This window comes from Mus caroli, unplaced genomic scaffold (genome assembly GCF_978045245.1).
Source record: "Mus caroli unplaced genomic scaffold, Mus_caroli_1 scaffold_1, whole genome shotgun sequence".
NCBI classification, from domain to species: Eukaryota; Metazoa; Chordata; class Mammalia; order Rodentia; family Muridae; genus Mus; species Mus caroli.
Genome location: NW_028227256.1, coordinates 63,713,322 through 63,738,282, shown reverse-complemented (window position 1 = coordinate 63,738,282; position 24,961 = coordinate 63,713,322). Strand labels below are relative to the sequence as shown.

General features: G+C 40.1%; 2 protein-coding genes across 9 annotated transcripts in view; both read left to right on the top strand.

Moving 5' to 3' along the window:
• Acadl (acyl-CoA dehydrogenase long chain) overlaps positions 1-2,883 on the top strand; it is a 30,355-nt gene extending 27,472 nt beyond the window's left edge. The window contains exon 11 of the mRNA XM_021158666.3: positions 2,632-2,883. Coding sequence (XP_021014325.1) covers positions 2,632-2,725 — 94 coding nt within the window. The 3' untranslated portion in view covers positions 2,726-2,883. The remainder of the gene's footprint in view (positions 1-2,631) is intronic.
• A 13,834-nt stretch (positions 2,884-16,717) lies between these two features.
• Positions 16,718-24,961, top strand: part of Kansl1l (KAT8 regulatory NSL complex subunit 1 like) — a 91,729-nt gene continuing 83,485 nt past the window's right edge. For 5 of the 8 annotated variants that reach the window (XM_029476692.2, XM_029476690.2, XM_029476685.2 and 2 more), the window contains exon 1: positions 16,719-16,870. The gene's annotated coding sequence lies outside the window, so the exon portion shown is untranslated. Of the gene's footprint in view, positions 16,871-17,353; positions 17,549-24,961 lie in introns of those variants that run through there. The other 3 variants (XM_029476682.2, XM_029476673.2, XM_085838110.1) reach the window with 3 other exon arrangements.

Sequence of the window (24,961 nt, the reverse complement as noted above, 5' to 3'; positions counted from 1 at the left end):
TACCGTCACTGGAATTTTTCCTGTGCATTTTTTTGTTTTTGAAGTGCTCATCCATCTTATAGAAGGGCTTTGGACGAGAAATGATAATGGATGTTTCTATCTGTGTGTGCAAGCTCTTGTAACAGCTGCTTCTGGGAACAGAGGCATGTGTGGCTTAGTTTACGTTCTCAGAAAGGCATGCTAACTCGAGGGGGTCCACTACCCTGGGATAAGGTTAGCGTGTCCCATAAGCAGCAGTGTCTGCTTTCTTAGAGTCCCTTGCTTTTAAATAAGAAGCAAGATAACTTGTGGATTGATCATTATAATTTCTGCTTTCAGGTCAGGAGACTTGAACTCCTTTAAATAATAATAGCCATTCTTGGCTGGGTTACCAGTTCAAAGAGTATGTGAATCTTTATCCAGACAGCTCTTTCTGTCCCCAAAGATGTTGGAAATCCTGATATCACAAAAGCTAGTTACGTATTAGACAGTATGTGCCTATAGTGTACAGACTTTGATTTAAAGAAATCATCCAACTTTTGATTCTTTTTTTTTTTTTTTTTTTTTGGTTTTCCGAGACAGGGTTTCTCTGTGTAGCCCTGGCTGTCCTGGCACTCACTTTGTAGACCAGGCTGGCCTCGAACTCAGAAATCCGCCTGCCTCTGCCTCCCGAGTGCTGGGATTAAAGGCGTGCGCCACCACGCCCAGCCAACTTTTGATTCTTACACCTGCCCCAGGTTTAACTACGTTATTAGTGTAGGGATGGGTAGGGGAAGAAAGAGATAGAGAACTGATTGAGTCGGGAACTTTGTAGGGTTTAAAGAGGTGTCTTGGGCTGGAGAGATGGCTCAGTGGGTAAGAGCACCCGACTGCTCTTCTGAAGGTTCAGAGTTCAAATCCCAGCAACCACATGGTGGCTCACAACCATCTGCAACAAGATCTGACTCCCTCTTCTGGAGTGTCTGAAGACAGCTACAGTGTACTTATATATAATAAATAAATAAATCTTTAAAAAAAAAAATAAAGAGGTGTCTTGTTCCCCTTTAGAACTTTTAGATAGTTAATTCCTGGCACGTGAGCTGATCTTAGTTTTAAGCGTTAGGTTTAGCTTGAGACCCTTGGAGATCTCTTAGCCATTCTAGGTGGAGAGAAGCTGGGACAGAGAACTTCACTGCAGTTAAACATTTCTCTCCTGCTTCTCTCTGTTAATGTTAGTAGAGTAAATTTAATTAGTAACTTATGAAAGGCCTGCTGGTCTGCCATTACATATCCTGGTAGAACTACTTTAATATAAAAAAGAAATGCCCAGCCCAGTTCAAAAATGTCTGAAGTCTTGGGCTTGTCCAGGTAGGCTGGAGTGCCAGGCAGGCCTTCAGAAGATGTGAGTGCTTGGTTTTGTAGAGAACAAAATCTTCCTGGGGCTGGGGGCAGGGTTTACATATTTCAAAACATACTTAGAGTCCCTTCCTCCCCCCACCCCACCATTCATTGAATAGGTAAATATTCAATGAGGACCCACTTATCTGCAAGGCACCCTGGGGAATGTGGAAAAGTGTAAGTTCAAAGTTAGTCATATTCTGAGAAACAAGCATATTTTATCTCAGAAATTAAATAATTAGAGCCCCACTCATATATTTGAGAACGGGCTGTACATTTTCCTTCCATGAAAAGTCTGGAGCTCAGTAACTAGTTTCACAGGACTGGGACAATGAAAGTATTGTGACCTAATAAAAGTTTGCTTGCCAAAGAGGCGAGACACCTACATTCTTGTTCCAGCCTGACGGTTATCTGTTATGTCACCAGAAAAGGGTGATCATTAATTAGCAACTACATCAGCCTCTCTCTGTTTTTCTGTTTTTTGTTTTTTTTGGTTTTGTTTTTTTTTTAAACCTGAAAAGCAGTAATATTTATCCTTCTGGATTCTAGAGGGCCGAAGAGAAAGGAGAAAGGGTGAAAACAGATACAGTGGCTACTCCTACAGCTGTCAAAGCAAGTCCTGGGCTGGGGGTGTGGCGCAGTGGGGGGGCGCTCTCCTATCAGGACCCTGAGTTCAGTTCCTGTTAGTCAGACCTCTCTCCCAGCATCGGAAGACAGAAGAATGAAGTCATGGCTGAGTGTTAGTGTCTGTGTGTCTCTGAGGGCTCAGTCCCTTAGGATTTGAATCCCAGCTGTGACAAGAGTGGTTATTAATCATTTCCCCCAGAATAGGCTATTTGTTAACTTTTTTTGGGGGGGAAGTAACTTTTTAAAACATTAGGTGGTGGTTGTAGAGATGGAATGAGAAGGAATGTCTAGAAATAAGTAATTTATTATTTTTCCCCCTAAGGTCAGTGGCTTTCAACTTTCTGGGGAGACTAAAAGAGAAGACACTAAGATGTTCCAGGCATAACTAAATGTAGATGTTTTCAGTTGCTGTTTGTTATATAAGTTCAGCTTTACAAAGCTATGTCAGGGCACCTAAGCGTTATTCTGAATGTAGTGTCTTAGTGGCTTTTACTCTATCAACCTAGTATGAATGCTGTCCATGAAAAGTCAGTTATTTATAAGAGGCTCTTATTGCTCAGAGTTCCTTAACCAATAGTTACCTGGAAAGATGGGGCTTAAAGTTTCTACCATTTCTATATGAATTACACTATCTTCTAATTTATCTAGAGCTTACGTGGATGCTCGGGTGCAGCCCATCTACGGTGGTACCAACGAAATAATGAAAGAGCTGATCGCAAGACAGATCGTCAGTGACAGCTAGACATCTGCCTACATCCTGGAATCCTATTACATACAGCTAATCCGGATTCTAATCTACTTGAGATAAAGTGTAACCTGGAAAAGGAGGGGGAAATGGTAAAGCTGGTTTTATGTATGATTGTTACAGAGAAAGAAATAAAATAGAATTCTAAAGATTAACACAGGGAGAGAGAAATTTTTGAGCCCAAGAGTCTAAAGTTTTGTCATGAAAGGTATAACCTTTTTTTATGCATATACAGTGAATATAAAAGATTTTCTAACTCAAGAGCCTGTTAATGTCTTACTTGTCTTTCAAATTCTGAAGAGCATAAGTTGGCTTTTATTCTTCAAGTTGAGGCAGAATATAATCTTATAACATTAATAATACAAGACTTTGGAAAGGTCAAATAATTGTAACTTATATGAAGTCATTTCAGCTACGTTTTGCTCCATATTCCCCCAGGACATTGGTTCCTACCATGTTACCCCCAACCCCATGTTTTTTTAAGTAATGAACAGAACCCTTCAGAAAAAAACAGACTGTACTGTATATAATGCACATAGAGGCAATTGTGTATCAATATTAAAAATAAAGTAAAACTTAAAGCATGTGTAGACCATGTGAGGCCCTGGGGAATGAGAACATGTTCTGGTGGGAGACTGCTAGGTTCTTAAGCAGGCACGTGGGCTTTCAGCACATTCCGTTCCCACTTAATTTAAATAGGAGAACTCAGTACTCCATCATCTTAAATTCAATGTTTGGTAGTTATCAAAGCCAAGGCCTTTATTTTTTTTTTTTTAGCAGTGTGACATATTTATATTTAATAAATACTATGCATCTTCTATAAACTAAGTTGGTAAAAATGTTGGGACGCAAGCTTGGAATAACTTTATTATACAGTTGAAAATTCCAACTAAACAGTAAGAGAAACCAAACATTTAAAACAGGAGTAGGGGAAAATCATATTTGAGACAAGAAATCATTATGAAAAGTAAAATCAATAGTTTATAAACTGATATTTCAGTAGTTTGATTTTTCTGGCTCATAGGGGTAATATTTTAAAATGAAAATGCATTCTTATTGAACTTCAAAAAGTTAAACATTACTGATTTGCTACAGATGTGTATAGCAGATGGGAGGTGGAACCTTTTTGATATTCCTTTCCTCACAACACACCACTTTGGGTAGTGGTTGCTGGATTAGCTCCTTTTATGTACATGTGTTAACATACAAAGGTTTGGGTACTGGCTGCTGGATTAGCTCCTTTTATGTACATGTGTTAACATGTGTTAACATACAAAGGGTTCAGAGTTGTTATTTATCCTTTGAGAGAACCCTCATTGTGTAGCTGTGGCTGATCTAGAAAAGCTATGTACATCAGGCTGGCCTGGAACTCACTCACAGTCATCTTCCTGCCTCTGCCTTCCCTCCCAAACGAGGGGACTGAAGGTGTGTGCCACTATGCCAGGCTCAAACTCTTTTTTAAAAATAATTCATTTCTAATTATGTCCGTGTGCATGTGAATGTGTGCATGTCAGTGCAGGTGCCAACAGAGACCAGAATAGAGTATTAGATCTCTGGAGCTGCTCCTCTGAGCAGCCCAGACAGGTGCTGAGAACTGAACTCCGGCTCTCTTCCAGAACAGCAAACACTCAACCACTGAACCATCTTTGCGGTCCCTAGAGTAAAGTCTTAGTAATATTACATTTGCACTTTGCACCTCCCTCCTGCCAACAGGAACTTGAAAAGATTTGCTAGAACTCTCCTTGCCCCTTCGGCCTCTTTAAGTCTCCAGTGTAGAGGCAGACGGACCTTCAGTTTGAATGATTATTCTTCATTTAGAATTAGAATTTGTAACTTAATGTGCTCTGCAGCTTTGCCTTCGGTGTTCATTTCCTAAGCAGCTTATTCTTTGTGCTTTGTTTGTGTGGCCTTGAGTGGTGTCCCCCGGGGAGGGAATTTCATGCGAATCTCAGGCATTGCTGAGTGTTCAAGAAATGATAAATGGTAACAGTGCTCAAAAGAACAAGCTAGGCAGGCAGACGAAAGCATCACTATGTAAATATGAATGAGAATTTCAAGGTGTGGGGATTGGTTTTGAGGCTCAGATTTTTAGGATCAAAATTACAGCTTTACAGTTCCTTTTCCCCTTATTTCCAGGTGGTGTCATTGAAAACTGCTCTGACTTGCAATTTTAACATCTAACTGCAAATCTTTACTAATCTGGTAATCTTAGTAGTTTACTGCTGAAAGTATAGGATTTCTAGATTTTTTTTTTCCATGTCAGTGTTATTTTTGGCACGCCCAGCATTTATTTATTTGGAGTCATTGGAAAGATTTGACATTGAAACCAACTGCAGGCCTGTGTACTGCTTTATAACAAATGCTGAAAAATAGTATTCTTTTTTAAAACTTTTGTTTGCAAGACAAAATTATTGAGAGCTACAAATATACTAAACATGGAGCATTACTGTGGCTAACCTTCAGCTTAACATTTACGGTGATTAGCACAGACATTTTCCCCTCAAGTCTTTTGAGGCCAAGTCCTTGATTTAAGGCTATTCCATACACATACATGCTCCATAATACATATGTAACAGATGAAAACATTTTGTTTTTACATCTAGTCAGAATTCCATTATCATACTGCAGAAACTTAAATTTAAAATGGAATCCTGGGATCATAAAAATTTCCCCTGATTATACCAAAAGGTACCTTTTTCGTTAGTTTGTTTAAATTAGGGTCTAAGCGAGACAGACCTACAAGTTCAATTTGGGAACTGAAGAAGCGGCTTAGTGGTTAAGAGCAGGTACTGCTCTCGTAGAGACCATAGTTACATTCCCGGCATCTGAGTCACATGCTTCACAACTGCCTGTAACTCCAGCTTCAGGGGATTCAACATGTTCTCTGGACTACACTGGCACACCAGTGCATGTAACACACCTAGACATGTGCACACATACGTGCACACATACACACACCAAGAAAAAACAAAGATTCCATTTCGTTGTATTGATCCTTAAATTTCCTATATTAGAGTTCCCCTATCTTTTTTCTCCATATTTTATATATATAATATATATATTTTATATATATATATATTTATATATTCTTTTTTGGTGTACATACTTTAAAGTTGCCCTTTCTTTGCAGCCCCAGAATTTTAGCATATATAAATTTATGATTTCAGTTCTCACGGGTCCATGCAGCTGTTAACTACAACCAGGCTACAGAACAGATTGATGTCCGCAGACTGTCCATGTGCTCTTTATAGTCATAGCTACCCACCCCTTTAGCCCCTGGCACCCACTCACCGGATCTTTGTCATTCTGTCATTTTGAGATAGTCATATAAATGGAATTATGTGGCACGAAACCATTTAGGAATGTCTTCTTTGTTTTAGAAAACTGCATTTAAGATTCATCCATTTTGCATGAATCAATAGCTTTTCCCTCTTTGGTGCTAAGCTGTATCTCCATGTGGGTTACCACAGTTTATATATTATTCATTCCCGCTTGTGAGGAGATCTTGGTTTAGGTTAAAGTTAAATCTAGCTTCTTGCTATGGTTAAATTCCCAGCAGGGATTTGTTGAATTACATGTATGTTTAGCTTTAAAAGAACACTGCAAACTGTTTTTCCAGATATCTGTACCATTTACCTTCCAACCATCCACATAAGAGTTCCAATTGCCCTTAAAACTAACCCTTTTTTTTATTAGCTATTATAAAAGGCATATACTGATGTCTCATTGAAATTTTTACTAATTTTTATATTATGTACATGGGTGTTTTGTCTGCATATGTATCTGTTTACCGTATGTGTGCCTGGTGGGGATTGAAACGAGAAGAAGGTATTCAATTTCCTAGACCTGAAGTTACAGATGGTGTGGTTTGTAGCTGCTATTTGGGTACTAGGAACCAAACCTGGTTTCTCTACAAGAGAAAACAGGTATTGCTAACCACTGAGCCATCTTGCCAGCCCCTTGATGTCTCATGGTTTTAATTTAGCATTTTGCTGATCCTACTAATGTCAGGACAGCTTTTCTTATGTTTATCCTCCACCTGTTTCCTTTGATGAGTTGTCTCAGGTCTTTTGCCCATTTTTTGGTTTGTGGGTATTTTTAGACTCAGATGGTTGCTAGCATAGAAAGTAGAGTAGCTAAAAGCATAATCCATAATGCAGAGTGAACTCAACCAAATGGGACCAGATGACCGGGTTGCTGAAGAGCATTCCCTGTTGGTGCTAAGCACTTGGGTAGGTGAGGCAGGAAGTCTCCTAAGCACTGGTGAGACAATGAGAGGCTCCTTGGTTCAGATGCAAGCTCTGGAGAACTGGCCCAGTAGGACCTCACAAGCCCCCCTTGTTCAATTCCAGGGGAATCACAGGACTTTCTGCTGATCCAGATGCAGCTCAAGCTAGCTTTTGTAGCTTGTGTGGAAACGGGCAAGGTTCCTGAGCCTGGGCTCAGGCCGCTCCCCGGAGATGAGCCTCTGTCAGATGTGTGACTTGTAGCTAGCTAGCCTTCTCGGTTTTTTCCTCACTAAAGTTCTGAATTTTGTATTCTGATCATTCTTTTCCTTCCATGCAGTCTATATTTGCTATCATGTTGAAGAATTCTTTACTGAAGACCTAGGCCATTACATTTTTTCTTTAGAGTTATATATGTTGTATTATTCACTTAGATCAATGTTCATGATAAGGTTTGAACTGTATCTTTAGAACACTTTTTTTCAGCCTGTGTCTTGAGTGTACCAGTGTTAACTGTTGAAAGAGCAGCTTTCATCAGGAACTGCTTTTTTTTGCGCCTTGGTTAGAAACCAAGAGAGACCATGTTTATCTGAGTCTGTTTCTAGGCCCTGTTCTGTTGCACTGATCTCTGACTGTAATGCCTTCGCTGCTATCCTGAGTTTAGTAGTTTTTAGAAAGTTTTAAAACTAGATGGTGGAATTTTCCTAGCTTTGTTCTTTTTCAAAATTGCTTTGGCTCCCCTTACGCTTTGATTACTCTTAACTTTTTAAACTCCATATTCATTTTTAAAATGAATTTCTCTGTAGCTATGCACAGAGTCCTGTGGCACTTTTGGGTGGGGTGAGTTAGATCTTCACATCAGGGTGAAGGGAAGTGTCATCTGCTGGGATCTTCCAGGACATGAATGAGAGGTGCGTTCATTTAGACCTTCAGTCAGCTGCTTTTAGACTTCATCACTAAAGTGTCATGTACATGTTTAGTTATGCTTGCATGTGAACTTCTTTTCGAAACAACTGCAAATTGCATTGCTGTTTAACTCTGGTTTATAACTATTACCAAGATAATTGCATATCTTGTATTCTACAGCTTGTTGAACTTAGTTCTAGGAGTTACTTTGCAATCCCTTTGAGTTTCCTATAGGAACAGTAGTGTTATCCAGGAGTCAGAAGTTACTCTTCTCTTTCTAATTTGTATTAGTTTTCAGCTCTTGATTTCTCTGTCACCATTTATTTTTCAAATGACAGGACTTCTCCCTACAATAGTGATCAGGAACGGGGTGTGTAATCTGGACAAGTTAAATTCTCATAGTTGGCCCAGTTGGCTGGAAAGTCCAAGATTTAGATGTCCATGTCTGGTCTTTGCTTTCAAAATGGTACCTTGAACACTGTGTCTTCTTCAGATGGGGATTGACTCTGCATCCTCGTGTGGCAGAAGGTAAAAGGGTAAACTGACTGCTACTCTCAAGCCCTTTCTTTATAAGGACACCGGCCGGTCATGTTCTGGCTTCACCTCACCATATTATTGGATTAACAGTGGAATGTCAGTATGGATTTGGGGGCAGAAAACATTCAAACTATACTTCTGGAATACACTGAATTCTACATATTGAACCATCTTTATATTCTTGAGTTTGACTGTACTTGGCTATACTGTTTTATTCTTTTAACATACGCTTTGATAACTTGAGAATTGTTGTGCCAGTTCACAAGGGAAGTGAAATTGTTAAGTTTTGTTTTGTTGTTTTTGTTGTTTGTTTGTTTGTTTGTTTGGTTGGTTGGTTGGTTTTGGTTTTAACAAGACAATATTGATAACAAAATGAGTTAGGCCCCATTTCCCCCCCATTCCTTCATAGAGTTGATTTGTTAGGAAACAAAATTATTTATCTTGCAGACCATGCACCAGTATTGATTTTCTTCATTGATTTTGATAATGGTTTCTATTTATTTTTCCAACCTCCCTAGTTTCTGTAAACTGAAAGATGTAGAGGATTAGTTAGATTTGGATGCTATACTTTCCCCCCAGATAACTTAATAAGCAGGGCCATAGACATTTTATTGTATCAACTCATGAGACACACATGTAGTTTCTTATAGTGATCCTGAAGATGATCAGGGAATTCAGATAGTATGATATGTGCATAAAATAACCTTTTACCAAATGCCTTAACATCAATCAGTGATTTTTTTATTTTATTGGTAATTAAAACTGCTTTTCTAATTTTTTCCACTCTCTTTGTATTGATCAAGTGCATTTCCTAGACAAGAATTTCCATAGCATTTTTGGTTGGTCTGTGGGTCTGTTGAGCTTCATACAGACCTACAAGAGATCTACTGGGAAGCAACAATGGTGACACATGGAAGACAGAGTGATTCCTAATGAGAAAGTTGAACAGAACCTGTAACCAGGAAGTGTACTGAACAAATCTTGCCTGGCTTCATAAAGGAAGCTATGGAGTTGACTATCTATTAAGGCGTTCTGGGATTGGACAGAAATAACCCAGTCACTCTTCTTACCCTCCTTGCTCAGTCATTGTCCTAGAGAGGCCTCATTTTGAAAGTGGTGAAGCTGGGGGTGGTGGGGCAGGCCTGTAGTCTCAGCACTGAGGGAGGCAGAGCCAGAGCCAGAAAGATCACAAGTTTGAGGCCAGCCTGGTTTACATAGCAAGTTTCAGTTAAGCCTGGACTGAGGTGAGACCCGGTCTTTAGAAAACAAAGTTGACAAGGATCCCACAGGTGCTGTGAGCTGAATATGTTGGCTAGTTCTCTTTCACACTTTCTGAATAGTTAGTCTTTACTCTTGACTTTTGCATACAATTGGTATATAATGTATCTTTGTGTCTAGTCCAGATGTCCCTTCTCCCAAATACTTCCCCTTCTTTGCAGCTTACCTTCTTTTTTAAATAACCCACTGGGTCCAATTAGTGCTGTTTGCATTGCATGGATGTAGGGCCATCCACAAGAGCATGGACAACCTTAGCAGCAGCTGTATCCCTAAAGAAAAATGACTCCTTCACCAGTTGCCATTAATTGCCAGTAGCTACTAATGGTTTTTGTTTATCTGTTTGCTTGTAAACTATCTTGCTGTATAACCCAAGCTGACTTTGAACTTGTGGTCCTCCTGTCTTCAGCATGCATAGGGCTAGGATTATAGACATATACCACCACACCTGGCCCAGATGTTTTTAATCCCTACTTTGATGCAGTTGTTATGAGATCACAATAGACAGCTGTGTTGCCCATGCAGGTATCAAGGCCAGAATCCTCCCTCAGCCTCCTGTGTGCTAGGATTACACTTGTTTGCCATCATACCTGACAGTTAAATGTAGTTCTTATAATAAAATGCCAAGTCATTTTTTTGAAGGGCTATGTACACGTTGTGTGTACATGGATCTACATCTTGAGTTACAATTTTAAAATAAGAGGCACAATACAATCTTTTTAAATTTTATTTATTTATTTTATGTATATGAGTACACTGTAGCTGTACAGATGGTTGTGATCCATCATTTGGTTGCTGGGAATTGCATTCAGGACCTCTGCTCACTCTAGCCCAAAGAATTATTTATTATTATATGTAAGTATACTATAGCTTTCTTCAGACACACCAGAAGGGGGTGTCAGGTTTCATTATGAATGGTTGTGAGCCACCATGTAGTTGCTGGAATTTGAACTCAGGACCTTTGGAAGAGCAGTCAGTGCTCTTAACCGCTGAACCATCTCTCCAGCCCAGGCACAATACAATATTTGTAGCAACTTCTAATGAGAATGATTCATTTTAGAATTAGTAAGAACATATCATATGAGTTTTTAGAATTTTTTTAAAGGTGTTTTGTTGTTGTTATTTTTTTTTTTTTTTTTTTTTTTTTTACTGTATAGTCTTGTCTGTCCCATAATTGGCTATGTAGAACACTCAAACTCACAAAGATGTGTGTGCCTTTGCCTCTCAGGTCCTGTGATTAAAGGTATACACCACCATACCTGGCTGAATTTTGGAGGTTATAATGGACTTCAGTTAACTGTAGTCATTATTATTTTTAATAGATAGATTATTCTTGAACTAATAATAGCAGTTTTAAGGCTCAGCCCACTTGGAAGGTCTGGGTAGGAGGGTCAAGAGTTAAAGGCTAGTCTCAGCTGCATAGATAGTTCAGGACCAGCTTGGAAGACAAAAGGGCCTGTCTTAAAATAGTTAAAAGGGGATGTGGAAGCACTTACAAAATTGTTCCTGTTTTCCTATTCATTATGGGACATGTCAGACACATTAAGAAGTAGAGAGCAGCATTTAATAACCACATGCATCACCAATCTTTGACAGTTATTTGCTGGACCAATTGTATATTCATAGATTATTTAAGAATTACCAGCTGTCAGGTAATTCTGAGGGATATTGTCATGACTAACTAATGACATCACTGTCTGTGTGGCATGACATCGTCCCCTCTACTGTCCTGCAGTTTTTGCACTGGGGCTGCATCTCATCCCTTGAATCCACCTTGTCTACTCAGTGCATGCTTTCTAGCCACAAGATGTTGTCAGCTTTCCTTTTTTCCTTTTTATTTCATGAAATCCTTCCGGAAACTGTATTACATCCAAAAAATTATACTCTTTCCTAAGGATTTCCCTTTAAGCTAAACCCATTGCAAATTTAGTTTACCATATTGCAAGGTAAGTTATGTTCCATTTTACAGTAGAATATTCACACAGGATATTTTCTCTTGCCAGAACCAAAGCCCAGATCAAATTTAAATCGTGAAGGGTGGGCTCCCAAAACTGGAGAGGGAGAGCGAGAGGGAGAAAGCAGATCCAAAGCTGCTTGAGCAGCTTACCTTAGTTATCAAGAACCCATTTTACCAGTTGGAGACCATCGTCCAAGCAACAAATATTCTCTCCTAAAAACAAGGCCTCCGTTGTAGGAGGAGAAAACGCATCTGAACAGTTTTACCTGCATTTCTTAGTCCTCCTTACATGACAAACATGGAGAACTTTTGAGAGAACTGAATGAGAGACTTGTAAAAGACTCTGTGCCTCCTGTTCTTTCCTCTATCTGGGAAATGGGCAGCGACAGCGATTGAAACAGTGGGCAACTGGGACCAGGAGTGCTTTGACAAGGGACAAAAAGGCTGGCAGGACACTGGCCCCGTGGGTCAAGGTGCTATTATCTTCTCTCCGGACCTCTCAGTACATTACAGTGGCTCTTAAGATGGACCACTTGCTTATGTATAGAGGAAATAGGCCTCCAGTGCAGGCCTATAATTCTAGCTACTCAGGAGACAGAGACAGGTTCAAGGTCTGGGGGACAATGTGAGATCAAGACCATCCTGGGAAACTTAGAGCCCATCTCAAATGCAATACAGTAATAAAACAACACTGAAAGGAAAGGGTGAGAGGGGGAGCTCAGGTAGTAGAGTCCTTACCTAGAATGCATGGTGCTCCTGGTTTAGTCCCTAGGACTGCTACCTATCCTGCAAGAAACCTCTTGTGGTTTTAAACCATTGTTCTTGACTCTGCACACAGGGCTGGAACGTGCCAGGCACGTGCTCTAGCACTTAGCTGCATCCATTATCTTGTTGGGCTTTCTGATGTACACAATCTACCATTTCCTGATACAGAGTAGCTTTCAATGTATATGGACCAGAAACTCCTTTATGTCTGCTTTCATCCTACTGAAGTACAATCTCTATGTGTTGCCATATTCAAGTGTTTTGATGAATTTTGCACTCATTTGACTTCTAACATGATCAAGATACAAACTATTTTCCACATCCAGTCTTAGTGACCCCAGTTGGTTCTCCCCAGCTCTGCTCAGCGACTGGCGATCTGCTTTCTGTCACTACAGGTCAGGCGTGTTTTCCTAGAGCCTTACATAAATGGGATGGTGCAATATTTACTCTCTTTTGTGTCTGGTTTCTTTCATTCAGTATTCTGTTTAGGATTCATCCATGGATGAAAATGTCATAATGAAACCCGTTATTTTGTATCTTCACTTAAGGAAAAAAAATAGACTCTGAGGATCTGGTTCTGGGGGGAGGGGCATAAGATCAAATACATTGTACAAAAAAAAAAATCTTCAAAGTAAACTCATGGTTATTTCACAGTAGCTTCCATAATAGCAAATGTGGACACGCAGCAACAATCTGTTTATCCTTTAACAGATAGTACATCTTAGGGTTGCTCCCAAGTTAGAGTCTGTTATAAAGGTGATGTCAATATTAATAAGCAAAGGACATTATTTTTTATTCTCCTGCTTTTGCAGGCTGATTTTGTCCTTGCTTGTACCCAGCAGTGGTTCCTGTAGTTTGTTGCCAATCCCCAACCCTTTTGTCTATAATTACAGGTTAGTTAAAACTTAATATTACCTCCGACTGTTTACTGTACTGCCCCACGTCATACACCTTCTGCATTTAATCATAAATATACTAGGACGGTGGAAGACAGTCATTTCTGGTTGAGCAATATAAAGAACAGTATGAACTCCCGGATGCTTTCTATTCTGAGTTGAGCAAGAAGGCTGCCTTTGGATCCAGTCAGGACTGTGTTGAAGTACAGCGAGTATCTCCCTGCTTGGATGCCACTGAGCTTAATTTTAAAAAATCAAAACAAAGTCTCCAGGAAATGAATAGAGGGCTGCAGAGTGTAAGAATGAAATGTTCTTCCATTCAACCTTTGTTGGGAACCATGTCCTAAGCTCCAGGGATTGTGCTTGGATTCAGCATTGAGCAGAATGGCCTGAGCTCATGGAACTTATTTATATTCTAGACCAGGGAGGGGAAAAATAAAAATCTGTGTTATGCTGGATGGTGAAGTACTGGGAAGAAATGTGGACGGGAGGGGAACACAAAAGGCTGTGTTTGTAATCCACTCTTGGCGGAGAGCTGCTTGAAGCCAGCGCTGATCTTTATCTCTCGCATTTATCACGGTGTCAGCTGGATCCTAAGTGCTGCAGCAGTGTTTCCTGAGTGGAAGAAGTGACTGAGTGGATGCCAGTGCCGGCTTTATCTCATGAAATCATGGCAATACTGCTTACCTGGGTGCTTTCACGGGCTTCCAGTCAGGTCATAATTATGTCAGCAAGAACTGTGCCCTTCTCTTCTCCTTGCTGTTGCTGGATTTTTACACCTATCTCCTCTCCCTCTCCTTAACCAACAATATATTTTTTCTTGGAAACCAGCTTTCTTTTAATGTATCTTTAAAATAATAGGTACTTGATTTTTAAGAATACACGAGTCCTTTCAGTATTGTGCTAAGTAAAATAGGAAAACATTTGACAAATGTCTTAGAATATCAATTTTTAGAATTTAAGGTATTCTAAGGTCACTGGAAAACTGGCATGCTTATATTACATGGAGCAGAAAACATGACTTAGAATACTGTTCAGTGTCAAGGAACAATGTGCTTAGTGTGCAATTAAGTGAGTTAAAATAACGTCTGCGCAGTGCCATTTCATACATATGAACTACAGCAGGTTACAGAAATCACTGAGTTTTTTTCTTCCTTGTGCTTTTTACAAAATAAATTTCCAGCCTGTGGTATTACACATTCTTTCCTTATTACTTTTGAAGTAACATGACATTGAATATAAAAGGAAAGTGTTACATACATGATGGTTTCATAGATTGCTATGAAGGTCTACACAGTCTGTCAGACTGAGGCTAGCTATAAGATGCAAGGATTACCCCAGTGTTGGAAAACAATCTATTTCCTACCGTGTTTGATGAACAAATGAGATAATACAGTTAAAAGCTTGTTGTAGATTTCTATGTATTTTGCAAAGCTTACTGTGCTTTGCAAATATAAGCACTCTGCTGCTCTATCCCCTTTATGAGTATAAACATCACCACAAAGGCAGAGGCAGGCGGATTTCTGAGTTCGAGGCCAGCCTGGTCTACAAAGTGAGTTCCAGGACAGCCAGGGCTATACAGAGAAACCCTGTCTCCAAAAACCAAAAAAAAAAAAGGAAAGAAAGGAAAAGAAAAGAAAAATCACCACAAAATATGTTTACACATTTGGTTAACTTACAAGGATTTTGCTTTGGTAATAAGCAATTACTTCACAGGGACAAAGTAACCTTTTTTTTTTTTGGTTTGTTTTTGTTGTGTTTTTTGGAGACAGGGTTTCTCTGTATGTATAGCCCTGGCTGGCCTGGAACTCACTTTGTAGACCAGGCTGGCCTTGAACTCAGAAATCCACCAGTGCTGGGATTAAAGGTATGCGCCACCACACCTGGCTTGACAAAGTAACTTTTAGGCTCCACAATTACCCCAGCTTTAAATTTGAATACCTTGTCAGTCATTACTCTGCTAGATACTGAATGCAGGGCCTCCTTCACGCATGCTAGGCAAGCGCCCTCTCTTGTCTATGATTTAACAATGTAAGTGACAGTGTTGTTTTCTGCTTCAATAGTTGGATGCATATCATCTCCACCTAAGGGTACTGTTTTTGTTTTGGGTTTAGACACAGTCTCAGTATGTCGCTATGGCTATCCTGGACCTAACCATGTAGACTAGGCTGGCCCACCTGTGCCTGGGATTAAAGGTTTGTACCATCACTCCAGACCCTACCACATTCTTTAAGTGTTTTACCCATCCCTTTAAATATGACAAATATCCAGTAGGTGTTTACTTTTTCCTCCAACACACTGTTAGTCCATGATTTTTAATTGAATGAAGGCAAATCTATTTTCTGGACTGCCCATCCTTGACCCATATTGAGCAATTATTGTTCTGAGTAATTTTTATAACCATTTTCCCTACTGTAGGCAGTTTACCATAAAAATTATTTCAGCTATGTATTCATGTACTAGAAAAAGAAAGAACAGTTAATTTTCCAATTCTGGTAATGTCTTAAGTATTGTTTCTTTATGACTTCAATTCTATACACTCCTGCCTGTAAGCCCTTCCAAATAAATAAGGTAGAAGTGATATATCGATCTAAAAATTCTAGTGCCTTTTCACTTCCTAAAGCATTCTAGTGAAAATCTGCTTAGCAAAGCGTCCAATCTATTATCTAAGGAGCTATATTTAGGCTATCGTTTTTTCTCAAGCATCAAGTTCAAGCCTGGGGAAATGCCCGGGTGCGTTTAACGGCGGTGAGCTGCGAGCTGGGCCAGGTGCAAGACTCGCTCGCAGAGATGTTTCTGTCTCTAGCCAACTGTTTCCATTAAAATCCCGCTGGTCTGCGCTACCTCAGAGTTAACTGCAGAGCTCCTTAATCATAAGCTAACTCAAATGTATCCATGGCAGGTCTGCCACCTATTTTAAGGTCCTCAGAGGTCCGACAAGGAGTATGACTCGGGATTCGAGCCTCTGGGACCGATAAGAAGCAAAAGGTAGGAGCGTTGAGGGCTGCTTAACCCTCGGCCTGGCCCGGACGGCCCTGCCCGCTCCGAGTTTCCAGGTCTTATTTTCTGTCATAGACCTAAAGAAACCGCAGCGCTCCGCAGCACGGCCGGCGGGGTGACTTTTGCGGGCTGGCACCGGGGTGGAGGGAGCGCGGGGCAGCGGCGGCGCAGAACGCACTGGGAGCCGGCAGAGTTCGGCCACCGTGCTCAGGCCGCTTTCAGAACGCTCCCAGCGGCTTCCGCGGGCCCCGCCCCCGCCGGGGTTTCCCCGCCGCCCGTCTCATTTGCATGGCGCGCCCCTCCCCCGCTGCCATTGGCCGGCGCCGGGCCCCGCCCTCCCCCCTCCCCTCCCTCCGCCCTAGGGTTCCGTCCCCCGAGCGCCCGGAGCTGCGGGCAGCGGGCGGACTGTTAAACCGCGGCGGCGGCGTCAGCCGGGGCGGGAGCGGGGCGCGCTCTGGAGACGAGTCGGCGGCGCCCCGGGTGGGGGGAGGCGGGCGGACAGCTAGAGATCGCCTCGGCGGCCCCCACCACGGCCGGACCGAAGGTGCGGCGGCGGAGGGCAGCCAGGGCGCCCCAGCAGGCGAGTGGCCGGCGTCGCAGCGGCGGGCTGAGGGGGGTGGGTCTCCTCGGCGGGGGACGGCGGCGGCGCGGGGCGGGAAAGAGCGGAGAAGACCGCCGGGTGGACTCGCGGGCTCGGCGTCCGCCGGGCAGCCCCCTTTGCACCCCGAATCCTGCTTGCCGTTGGACTGCGGGCCCCGGCACAAGACAGTGCTTTGGGGCAGGGGTCGGACCGCAGCCAAATTTAAACGGCTAAACCTAACAGCCTTGGCAGACACGGCGGGGAGGGGAGGGGAGGGCGGGGCAGGGGCCGGCCTAGATTCGAGTCACGTGGGGGAGGGGCGGGGCTTGGCAGGCCTCCCTTTTGTTTTGGCCGGCGCGTGCGCAGAAGGCGGAACACGTGGTTTTTCTTGGGCACGCCCTCTCCCTCCCCCCAACCCCTCCCGCAAGGCTGGAGCCTCGGCGCTTGTCCTGGGGGTGTGGGGAGCTCTGTGGGAAGCTTTCCGTAACGCTGAGCTTGGCTGGCCAGCGGCGACATTTATTTCTTCTTATTTGGGGCCGTTATGGGCTTGGCCTTTAGAATTGTTTGGGGTGGAAGGGAGTGTTGTGGTTTATTGAAAGGTAACAGGTCCGAGTTGGTGTTGCTGCTTGTACCCAAGAGGGGAGAGGGCTAGCTTTAAAAAAAGAAACGTAGCGTTTGGTAAGGAGAAATAAATGCAGGATGGTGTTGTGTGGTCCCAAATCGGGGAAGGAGCTGTTGGGTTCTGCCTTGGGAGGAGCGGGCGCTGCGTGGGCGTCCTCGGTACCCCCGCAGAAGGCGCGGTGGCGGCTCCCTGTCCTTGCTGTACCCATCGCGGGTTCCCGGGAGACTGGAGTTGTGGGAGTCACCTTCTGGCTTTGATTCCCCCAGCTTGGACGCAGAATGTGCTGGAGAGACTAAGAAAGATTGGCCGCCGCCGCCTTTAATAGTTTAACTTTGTGTTTGTAGAAAGGTTTTTAAATCCTGATTGGATAGGGCAAGTTTGATAGCAACATAACTTCCCCGCAACTGTTACTGAGCACAGCTAGCCAAACAGGCAGGATTTGAGGGTAGAAGTAGTTCTAAAAATAATTCGACAGTGGAGGGGAAAAAGCGCAGGTGTGGAACGCAGATTGTTTAGTAATGCCGGGGGTTGATTTCTGCGGTTTCCAGAGAGCTAACTAGCTGTTTCCTTGGGCAAGTCACAGCCTTGCTGATACATCTGTTTCCTCTGGAAAACCGTTTCGTAATACAGTTCCTGCCTTAAAAGAGTGTAATGAAGATCACGTGCCTGTGTTAGTGAGCATAAATCACCACGTAATGTGGTGGTGTAACATAACGTCAGTTTTTAACAAAGCTAGCATATTTTTGGAATTTTAAGAATAAGCCGTGAAGTAAGATCTGTTGCACTTTTTGTGCTGTTTCTGGCCATGTAACCAGGCCGGCCTCCGGACTTGCTGTGTAGTCCAGGTCCCCTTTAGAGCTGACCTAACTTTAGTGTGCCTAACTGCTGTAACTTTAAGTCTCTCTTCACGGTTTGAAAGATCACTGTCAAGGTCTGCCATCACTTCTTCAGCTATGTGTAATTTCCCTAAAACTGGAGATCATGCGTTTTCACTTAATTTAAAAGTAGAAACATTAAATATTCTTTGAAAAACGATTTTAATAACTGCTTAACATTTTTGTCATTTGAGCATATTTTTAGTTTTTCCTATTGGCAGATGTTTGGGGTTTTTCTAATATTTTGTGTAATATTACACAAGTCTTTGAAATAGTATACTCCCCTTTCCCCATTAGATTTGTAGGAGAGGAGTTACTGAGTCCGAGCCGGTTTTTAAAGCTTTTATGTTCTTGTGATACCCCAATTTTGAGCATGTATTAATTTACTCATAGAGGTATAAACGTGTCTCCTGCCATAGCCTAGTTCATCACCCAGGATTGGCTTTTATGGGGAAAACCTTGTTGTCCACTCCCACATTGACATGTATGTGGTATCTGGTGCATTTCCTAACTTACTGTTAGGTACTTGAGAGAAAACTTCATATTCACATGAGCATAGCAAATAGTGGATGTATAGTAAAGACTTGCCGATTGGCTGAAAATATTTAAACCTTTTTTTTTTTTTTAAACCGGTGAGCAGTCAGGAAATTGTCTTTTCCTTTTGTCTTAAGAGTACAGAGTTGATAATGTAGTAACTGATTGAGCTGTTTGAGTACTTGTTCCATAAGGCTAGGCCTCACTGGTCTTCATAGTTTTCTATTAAATGTTCCAGTAACTTGCCATTGATAAGCATAGCATATCCAAAATGTTGCTCTGCTTTTCCTGCGTGTATCCTTACACGTGGATATCCTTCACTCACTCACCACGCTTCCAAGGTGCTACTGTGAACATTTTATCCTGATCATTGTCATTTCTCCCATAGACTCTGTGCTAGACAAATAGGAAGGCAGTGTCTACGGTTCTGTGCTTTGTTCTCGACTGTTCACAGCCCACATGTTACTGCCTATGACATTCCTGCTGCCTTTAGCCTATTCTTTCATATAAACCTTACATGCAGCAAGCCATTCATGCTGTCATGATGTCTTCTTGGGTTTACACCTATCTTGTTCCTTTCCATATAAGTCTGTGTTTGCTATATGAGGTGTCAGGTGAAGGAGTAGAAAGTTGTTTCCTTTAGGTTTAGGGCTGTCTTTAAGGTTGGTGTTGATCTGGCTTATCAAATTGTTACAGCAAAGAGTAAGGCTGCTTTGTAATGCAAAATGACAGTGGGACATTAGCAGTTTATGACTAATGTGTGTTATGTCTTCTATCTGTTCTTAAAGCCTTTATTATAGTACTATAATAGGAAAATCACACAAAATAACTCATAAATATTATCTTTCATATTTTATTCAGTATGTTATATTTAGAAAGAGAAAGAAGCTATATAATTTTCTAAATTTCTTCCTGTTTCCTCTTAAGTGTTGTACTAAAGGAACATTTCACAGACACAGAATTTTTTTTCTTGCCTAGTCATGAAAGATAAAAACAAAACCATGTTAGTAAGAATGATACCATACTTTCTAGTTGATAATGTATAATGAAAATTGAGGGTAATTCATGGTGGATTTTTTTTCTTTTTCTTTAAAGACAGGGTGTTACTATAAGACCTGGGTCAGCTTGGAAGTCACACTGTAGTCACAGCTACCCTGTAACTTATCTTTTAGTTTGTCTTTCATGTTGGGGTTTTGCTTGGCCACAAAGGAAAATTTGAATACTAAATGTTATTTCATATTTTCAAAAACACTTATTTCTATATTGATACAAAAGGTCAGCTTATTTATAGCATTGAAAATTTGTGAATATTTTAAATCATTCATGAACTTTGTAATGTTTCAGGTTCTTTTTGAGCTCTATAGGACCCAGAGTTCATAGGTATGTCTTTAGTAGTTTAAAAAAAAGAAAACTGGAAATTGTGGTACGTTAAATTGCCAAAATGAATGGGCTGAACAAATTTGTGACAATGTACTTTTAAGTGTAAATTTCTGCAATCAAATTTCTGTCCATAGGGAAAACCTCATTTTTATTCTTATGAGTCATGCACTTACAGAAGAATAGTAATAATTCTGCTTCAAGTATGAGCTGTTTGATCTGTTATGTGGCCACCCAAGTGGCTTTATCTTTAATTAAATTCCTTTAGTCTTCAAAGAGAATTCCTTTTTAGGCATAGTTTTCAAAGTGGAAGAAGCTTATAAACATCATAGACTACAAAGTGCTGAGCTAACTATATTCTGCTCATACCAGTTATTGCAGGGTTTTGTGTAGGGAACAGGGACTTCTCCTAAAAGAATACATAAAGATATCTGGAAATATGCTATATTTTGTACTTATGGCTTTCATTAATTCCTATTTTTTAATATTTTAAAACATTTTAAAAGATGGTGTGACTATTTGAGTGTGTGGGTTTGTGTGAGTGCAGTGTCTGTGGGAGCCAGAAGAAGTGTTGGGTCTCCTGGAGATGGAGGTACAGTGACTGGGAGCTGACCTCCCTGGGTGTTGGGGTTGAGTTTAGGTCCTTGGCAAGAGCAGTATGTGCTGTTAACTCCTGAGCCATCTCTTCAGCCTAGTTCTAGTTCTGGGAGATAAAAATTCAGCCAATATGAACTCATTCTCCTTAATGTTTTTATATTGCATTTTTGCTTTTATATGAACAAGTTAGAAAAATTGAATTCTCTTATATTTTTAGTATTTACAAGCCCAACTTAGGTCAGTGAGATGGTTCATTTTGTATGGGTGTTTGCCACTAATCTGATAACGTGAGCTGGATCCCTGCAACATGAGGAGTGGAGGGAAAGGACTTCCCACTTCATTAAATGTCTCTGACCTCTGTCATAGCACCCCACCACATGCTTAATAAATGTAAAGACAAGAAGAAAACATCTCACATTTAGTTAGCTACTTTTCCTTATTAGCATGAGTCAACTTCATGAAATACTTATGTCATATATGTGGAAGTAAGTTTTGGTCCTTTCAAATTCAGTTGGTAGGTTTTTTGTTTTGTTTTTTAAATAGGTGAATGTGTGTCTTATACTCTGTATTTCAGAGAATAGAGTTTATCAAAGTTACAATTAAAAGTAAATTTAATGTTCAGGGGTAAAGCTGGAGAGAATACTTTCCAAAGACAATATGGGATGTTTATGTGCATTCTAGAATATAGAGCATAACAAAAATCTGAAGCAATATAAAGGGGTAGGGAATCAAATTTTAATATTAATTTTTCAGGAGTAACAGTGGTTGTTATCTGGATTATCAAATTCAAGTGTGAAGGTACTAGGACTAGATAGTATTTAAAGGTCTAGATAGAATTTAAGTAATTTTCTTTGAGGGCATGTCAATCTTTTGAAATATGTAAGTTATTTATTAGCTTGTAAAGATTTGACTACTAAGTGTCTGAACCAACTCAGTGGTAATTGCCGTGACCGTTATCTCACTATGTAAAGGCAGATTTTGAAAGATGACTGCTTTTGCTATGGTTCATGATCTCCAGAGGTTAGATTACATTGAGTTCATGCTAGACTCATAAGTATGACTGTGCTTTGACTCTTAAATGTACAGGGTAAGCAACTAATGACAACATCCCAGGGACAAGGCAAAACTTTGCATTTGTAATAGTACAACTTCAGAATCAGGAAACTCAACTCTCAGTGAACGAACGCTCTTTGGATTACATTGTAGACTAAAATCTTAGAATTTATGATGTAGATTAACAGAATAATCCAGTTCATTGTTTTGATGGATTAATTTGGTTTTATAATAATGAAATTAATATACACTAAAAGAAGGAAAAAGGTGGTTGTAAAGTGTTTATTTTTAAGTTATAAGGTTTTTTTTTCTCATCTATAGAAAGTCTCTGTGACTTTTGTGTTTTGAAAGAATAGATATTTAGATCTGGGTTGTTTGTTGAAAGGCTATTTACTTGACAGATTGTTTATAATGGTTTTATGATAAGTTTTTGTAATGCTATTCATAGAACCATAAAATTTCTGACTGCCAAGATACTAATGAATTTTTTTATAAAAGAATTTAGGCTGAAATAGAAGCTGAAAAATCCTTTGTGAAATGAAATAGAATTGTTTTTTAGATTATCAAGAACACTTTCCCTAGCAGAGAATCAAAACTGTGTAGCTGCTGTCTTTCAAAGACTACTGATAGTTTTTAAGCTTGTATATTATTTACTTAAAAAAAAATAATCCTATTAGCTTGATACCTTAGTGTGTGTCTTTGACAAGAGAAAGTTTATTTTTTCAAAATAGTTTTTCCCCTTTAAGGTCATTAGACTAAGCTTTTTAGCAAAGTGCTACATTATGAGTATTTAGGGTGTACTCAAATAAATAATCCTTGCCAGTAGTAGTGGTATCTAGAATCATAGTACACAATATTTTTGCAGTTAGATATTTTTTAGATTTACCTAGGATTAAATCTCTCCACCCCATTATGTATGTAGTTAAAAACTGATCAACGTGCTTTTTAGAAACTTGTTGGAATTTGTTTTCTCTCTGTTGCCACGGCTGTAGGCGCCCACATATATTTGGTAAGATAAATGTATGAATTGAAATTTTTTAGTTAGTGCTTGATTCCTGATTATTTAAGGAACAATATGTTTTACCTTATACTATCTAGTACAGTAATCCCTCACTGCACAGATGTGAGCATTTGAAATGAGGCTCTTGCTACATTAAGACTGTGGTAAAGAAACTGGATTTTTGAAGATTTTCTCCATATAAAGATTACATATAGTCTTATTAAGAAAATTCTATTAAAAAAAGTCAGGTGGTGGTGCATGCCTTTAATCCCAGTACTAAGGAGACAGTGACAGGGATATCTGTGCGAGTTCGAGGCCAGCTAGGCACACTATGCAGGTTGATGCAGGAGGACTATGAATTTGAGGCCATTCAGTGCTATATGTAAGAACCTCTCTAGAAATAAGGGCTGGTGGTATAGCTCTAAATCATAGAGACGTTTCCTAGTATTTGTGAGATTGGATTTGATAATCTGCACCATAAATGCAAATGTGAAAGAAATTTTAGTACATAGTTTTAGATATATTACTTGTTATGAACAAACTATTATGTAGTAAGTACATACTTGAACATGCAATACTTGAACACTGTTTAATTTATTAAGGGACATAAATGATATGAATTGATTTGACATTTGTTCTCCTGGGTTTTCTTGGAATATGGGGTTTGATATCTTACATAAATTGGGGAAATTATTAGTCAGATTTATCACTTCTGTTGTTTCTTTTCTTTTCTAGTTGCCATTATGTATGTTTTCTCTTTCTGTAGCTATCCCATAATGCTCCACACTCAGATTTTTTATCTTTTTTGCTTTTTAATATTTTCTTTAGACTCCTTTTGTATTTTCAATTTGTAATTTTTCTTTTGATATATCTTTTATATTCACAGCTTTGTTCAGACACATTAAGTTTATTACTTAGTTCATTGAAGGCAGACTTTTTTATTTACTTGTGTAGTGTGTGCGTGTGCGCTTGTGTGCACACATGTGCTTGCACACAAGCTATGAAAAGCATGTGAAGGCTGAAAGCTAGAGCAGACTGGAACTTGGTGTGCCTTTAATTTATAGTTAACTATAAATGACCAGAAACAAGACCCAGGAGACTTTTAAACAGACTTTTAAACGTATATTGTACATGTTTGAATATTTGGTTGTCTTGATTGTACTGACTCCTACATTTTGTTGTTTCTTACTAAAGACATTTTCATTGTCCTTTGGGGCCTGTCCTCTCGTGTAGCTTTCTCCCTTTCATATAAACACTACTGCACTCCCTAGTCTTGGTTCTGGCTCCTTTCCCATGTTTCTACCCTCTTGCCTAGGTAAACGCCTGCCCTTGGCTTTACATACTATTTATATGCATGACTTCTCCAAGTCCTGTCTCTAATTATGACCTCTCACTTGAACTCTACACTTGTTTGTCTGACTCCACTTGGGTGGCTAATGCATACTTTAAACATAATATACCCCAAACAGCACTTAGAAAAAAAGAACGTTCCCAAGTCCGTTCTGTTTCAAAACTATCACCACTGACCATACATTTGCTGAAGCTAAAAAACCAAGGATTATTTTTGGTTTCTTTTCTTTTTTTCCTTTTTAAGCCCAGCGAAATGTTGGTCATCAAAAGTTTTGCTGGCTCTACTCTGAAACATTTGAGTTGACTTTTCCTCATTTTTATTAATATCTCCAAGCAGCCCATTTGGCTTGCATCGATTCAGTAACTGTGTCTCTGGTTCCTCTGCATTCAAAGTCTTTTTTTCCGTAGGACAGATTTCCCCACATGAATGTCTAATGATTCTGCTTCGCCTTAATTCAGTGCTCTGGCTATATCTACTACTTTGGTTTCTTTTTTCGATTTTTTTTCTGCAGTCAGTATGTTCTAGGCATAGCTACTTTTTTTTTTTCTTGTAAGCATGCCAAACTTATTCTTGCTCAAAGCTTGCTTGCTTTATTTATTTATTTAAGGGGAAGGCATACATTCTAGATGCTTCTTAGCTTGTCATTGTTTGAGGTCTTAGAGCAGGTAACACCAAGAAGCCT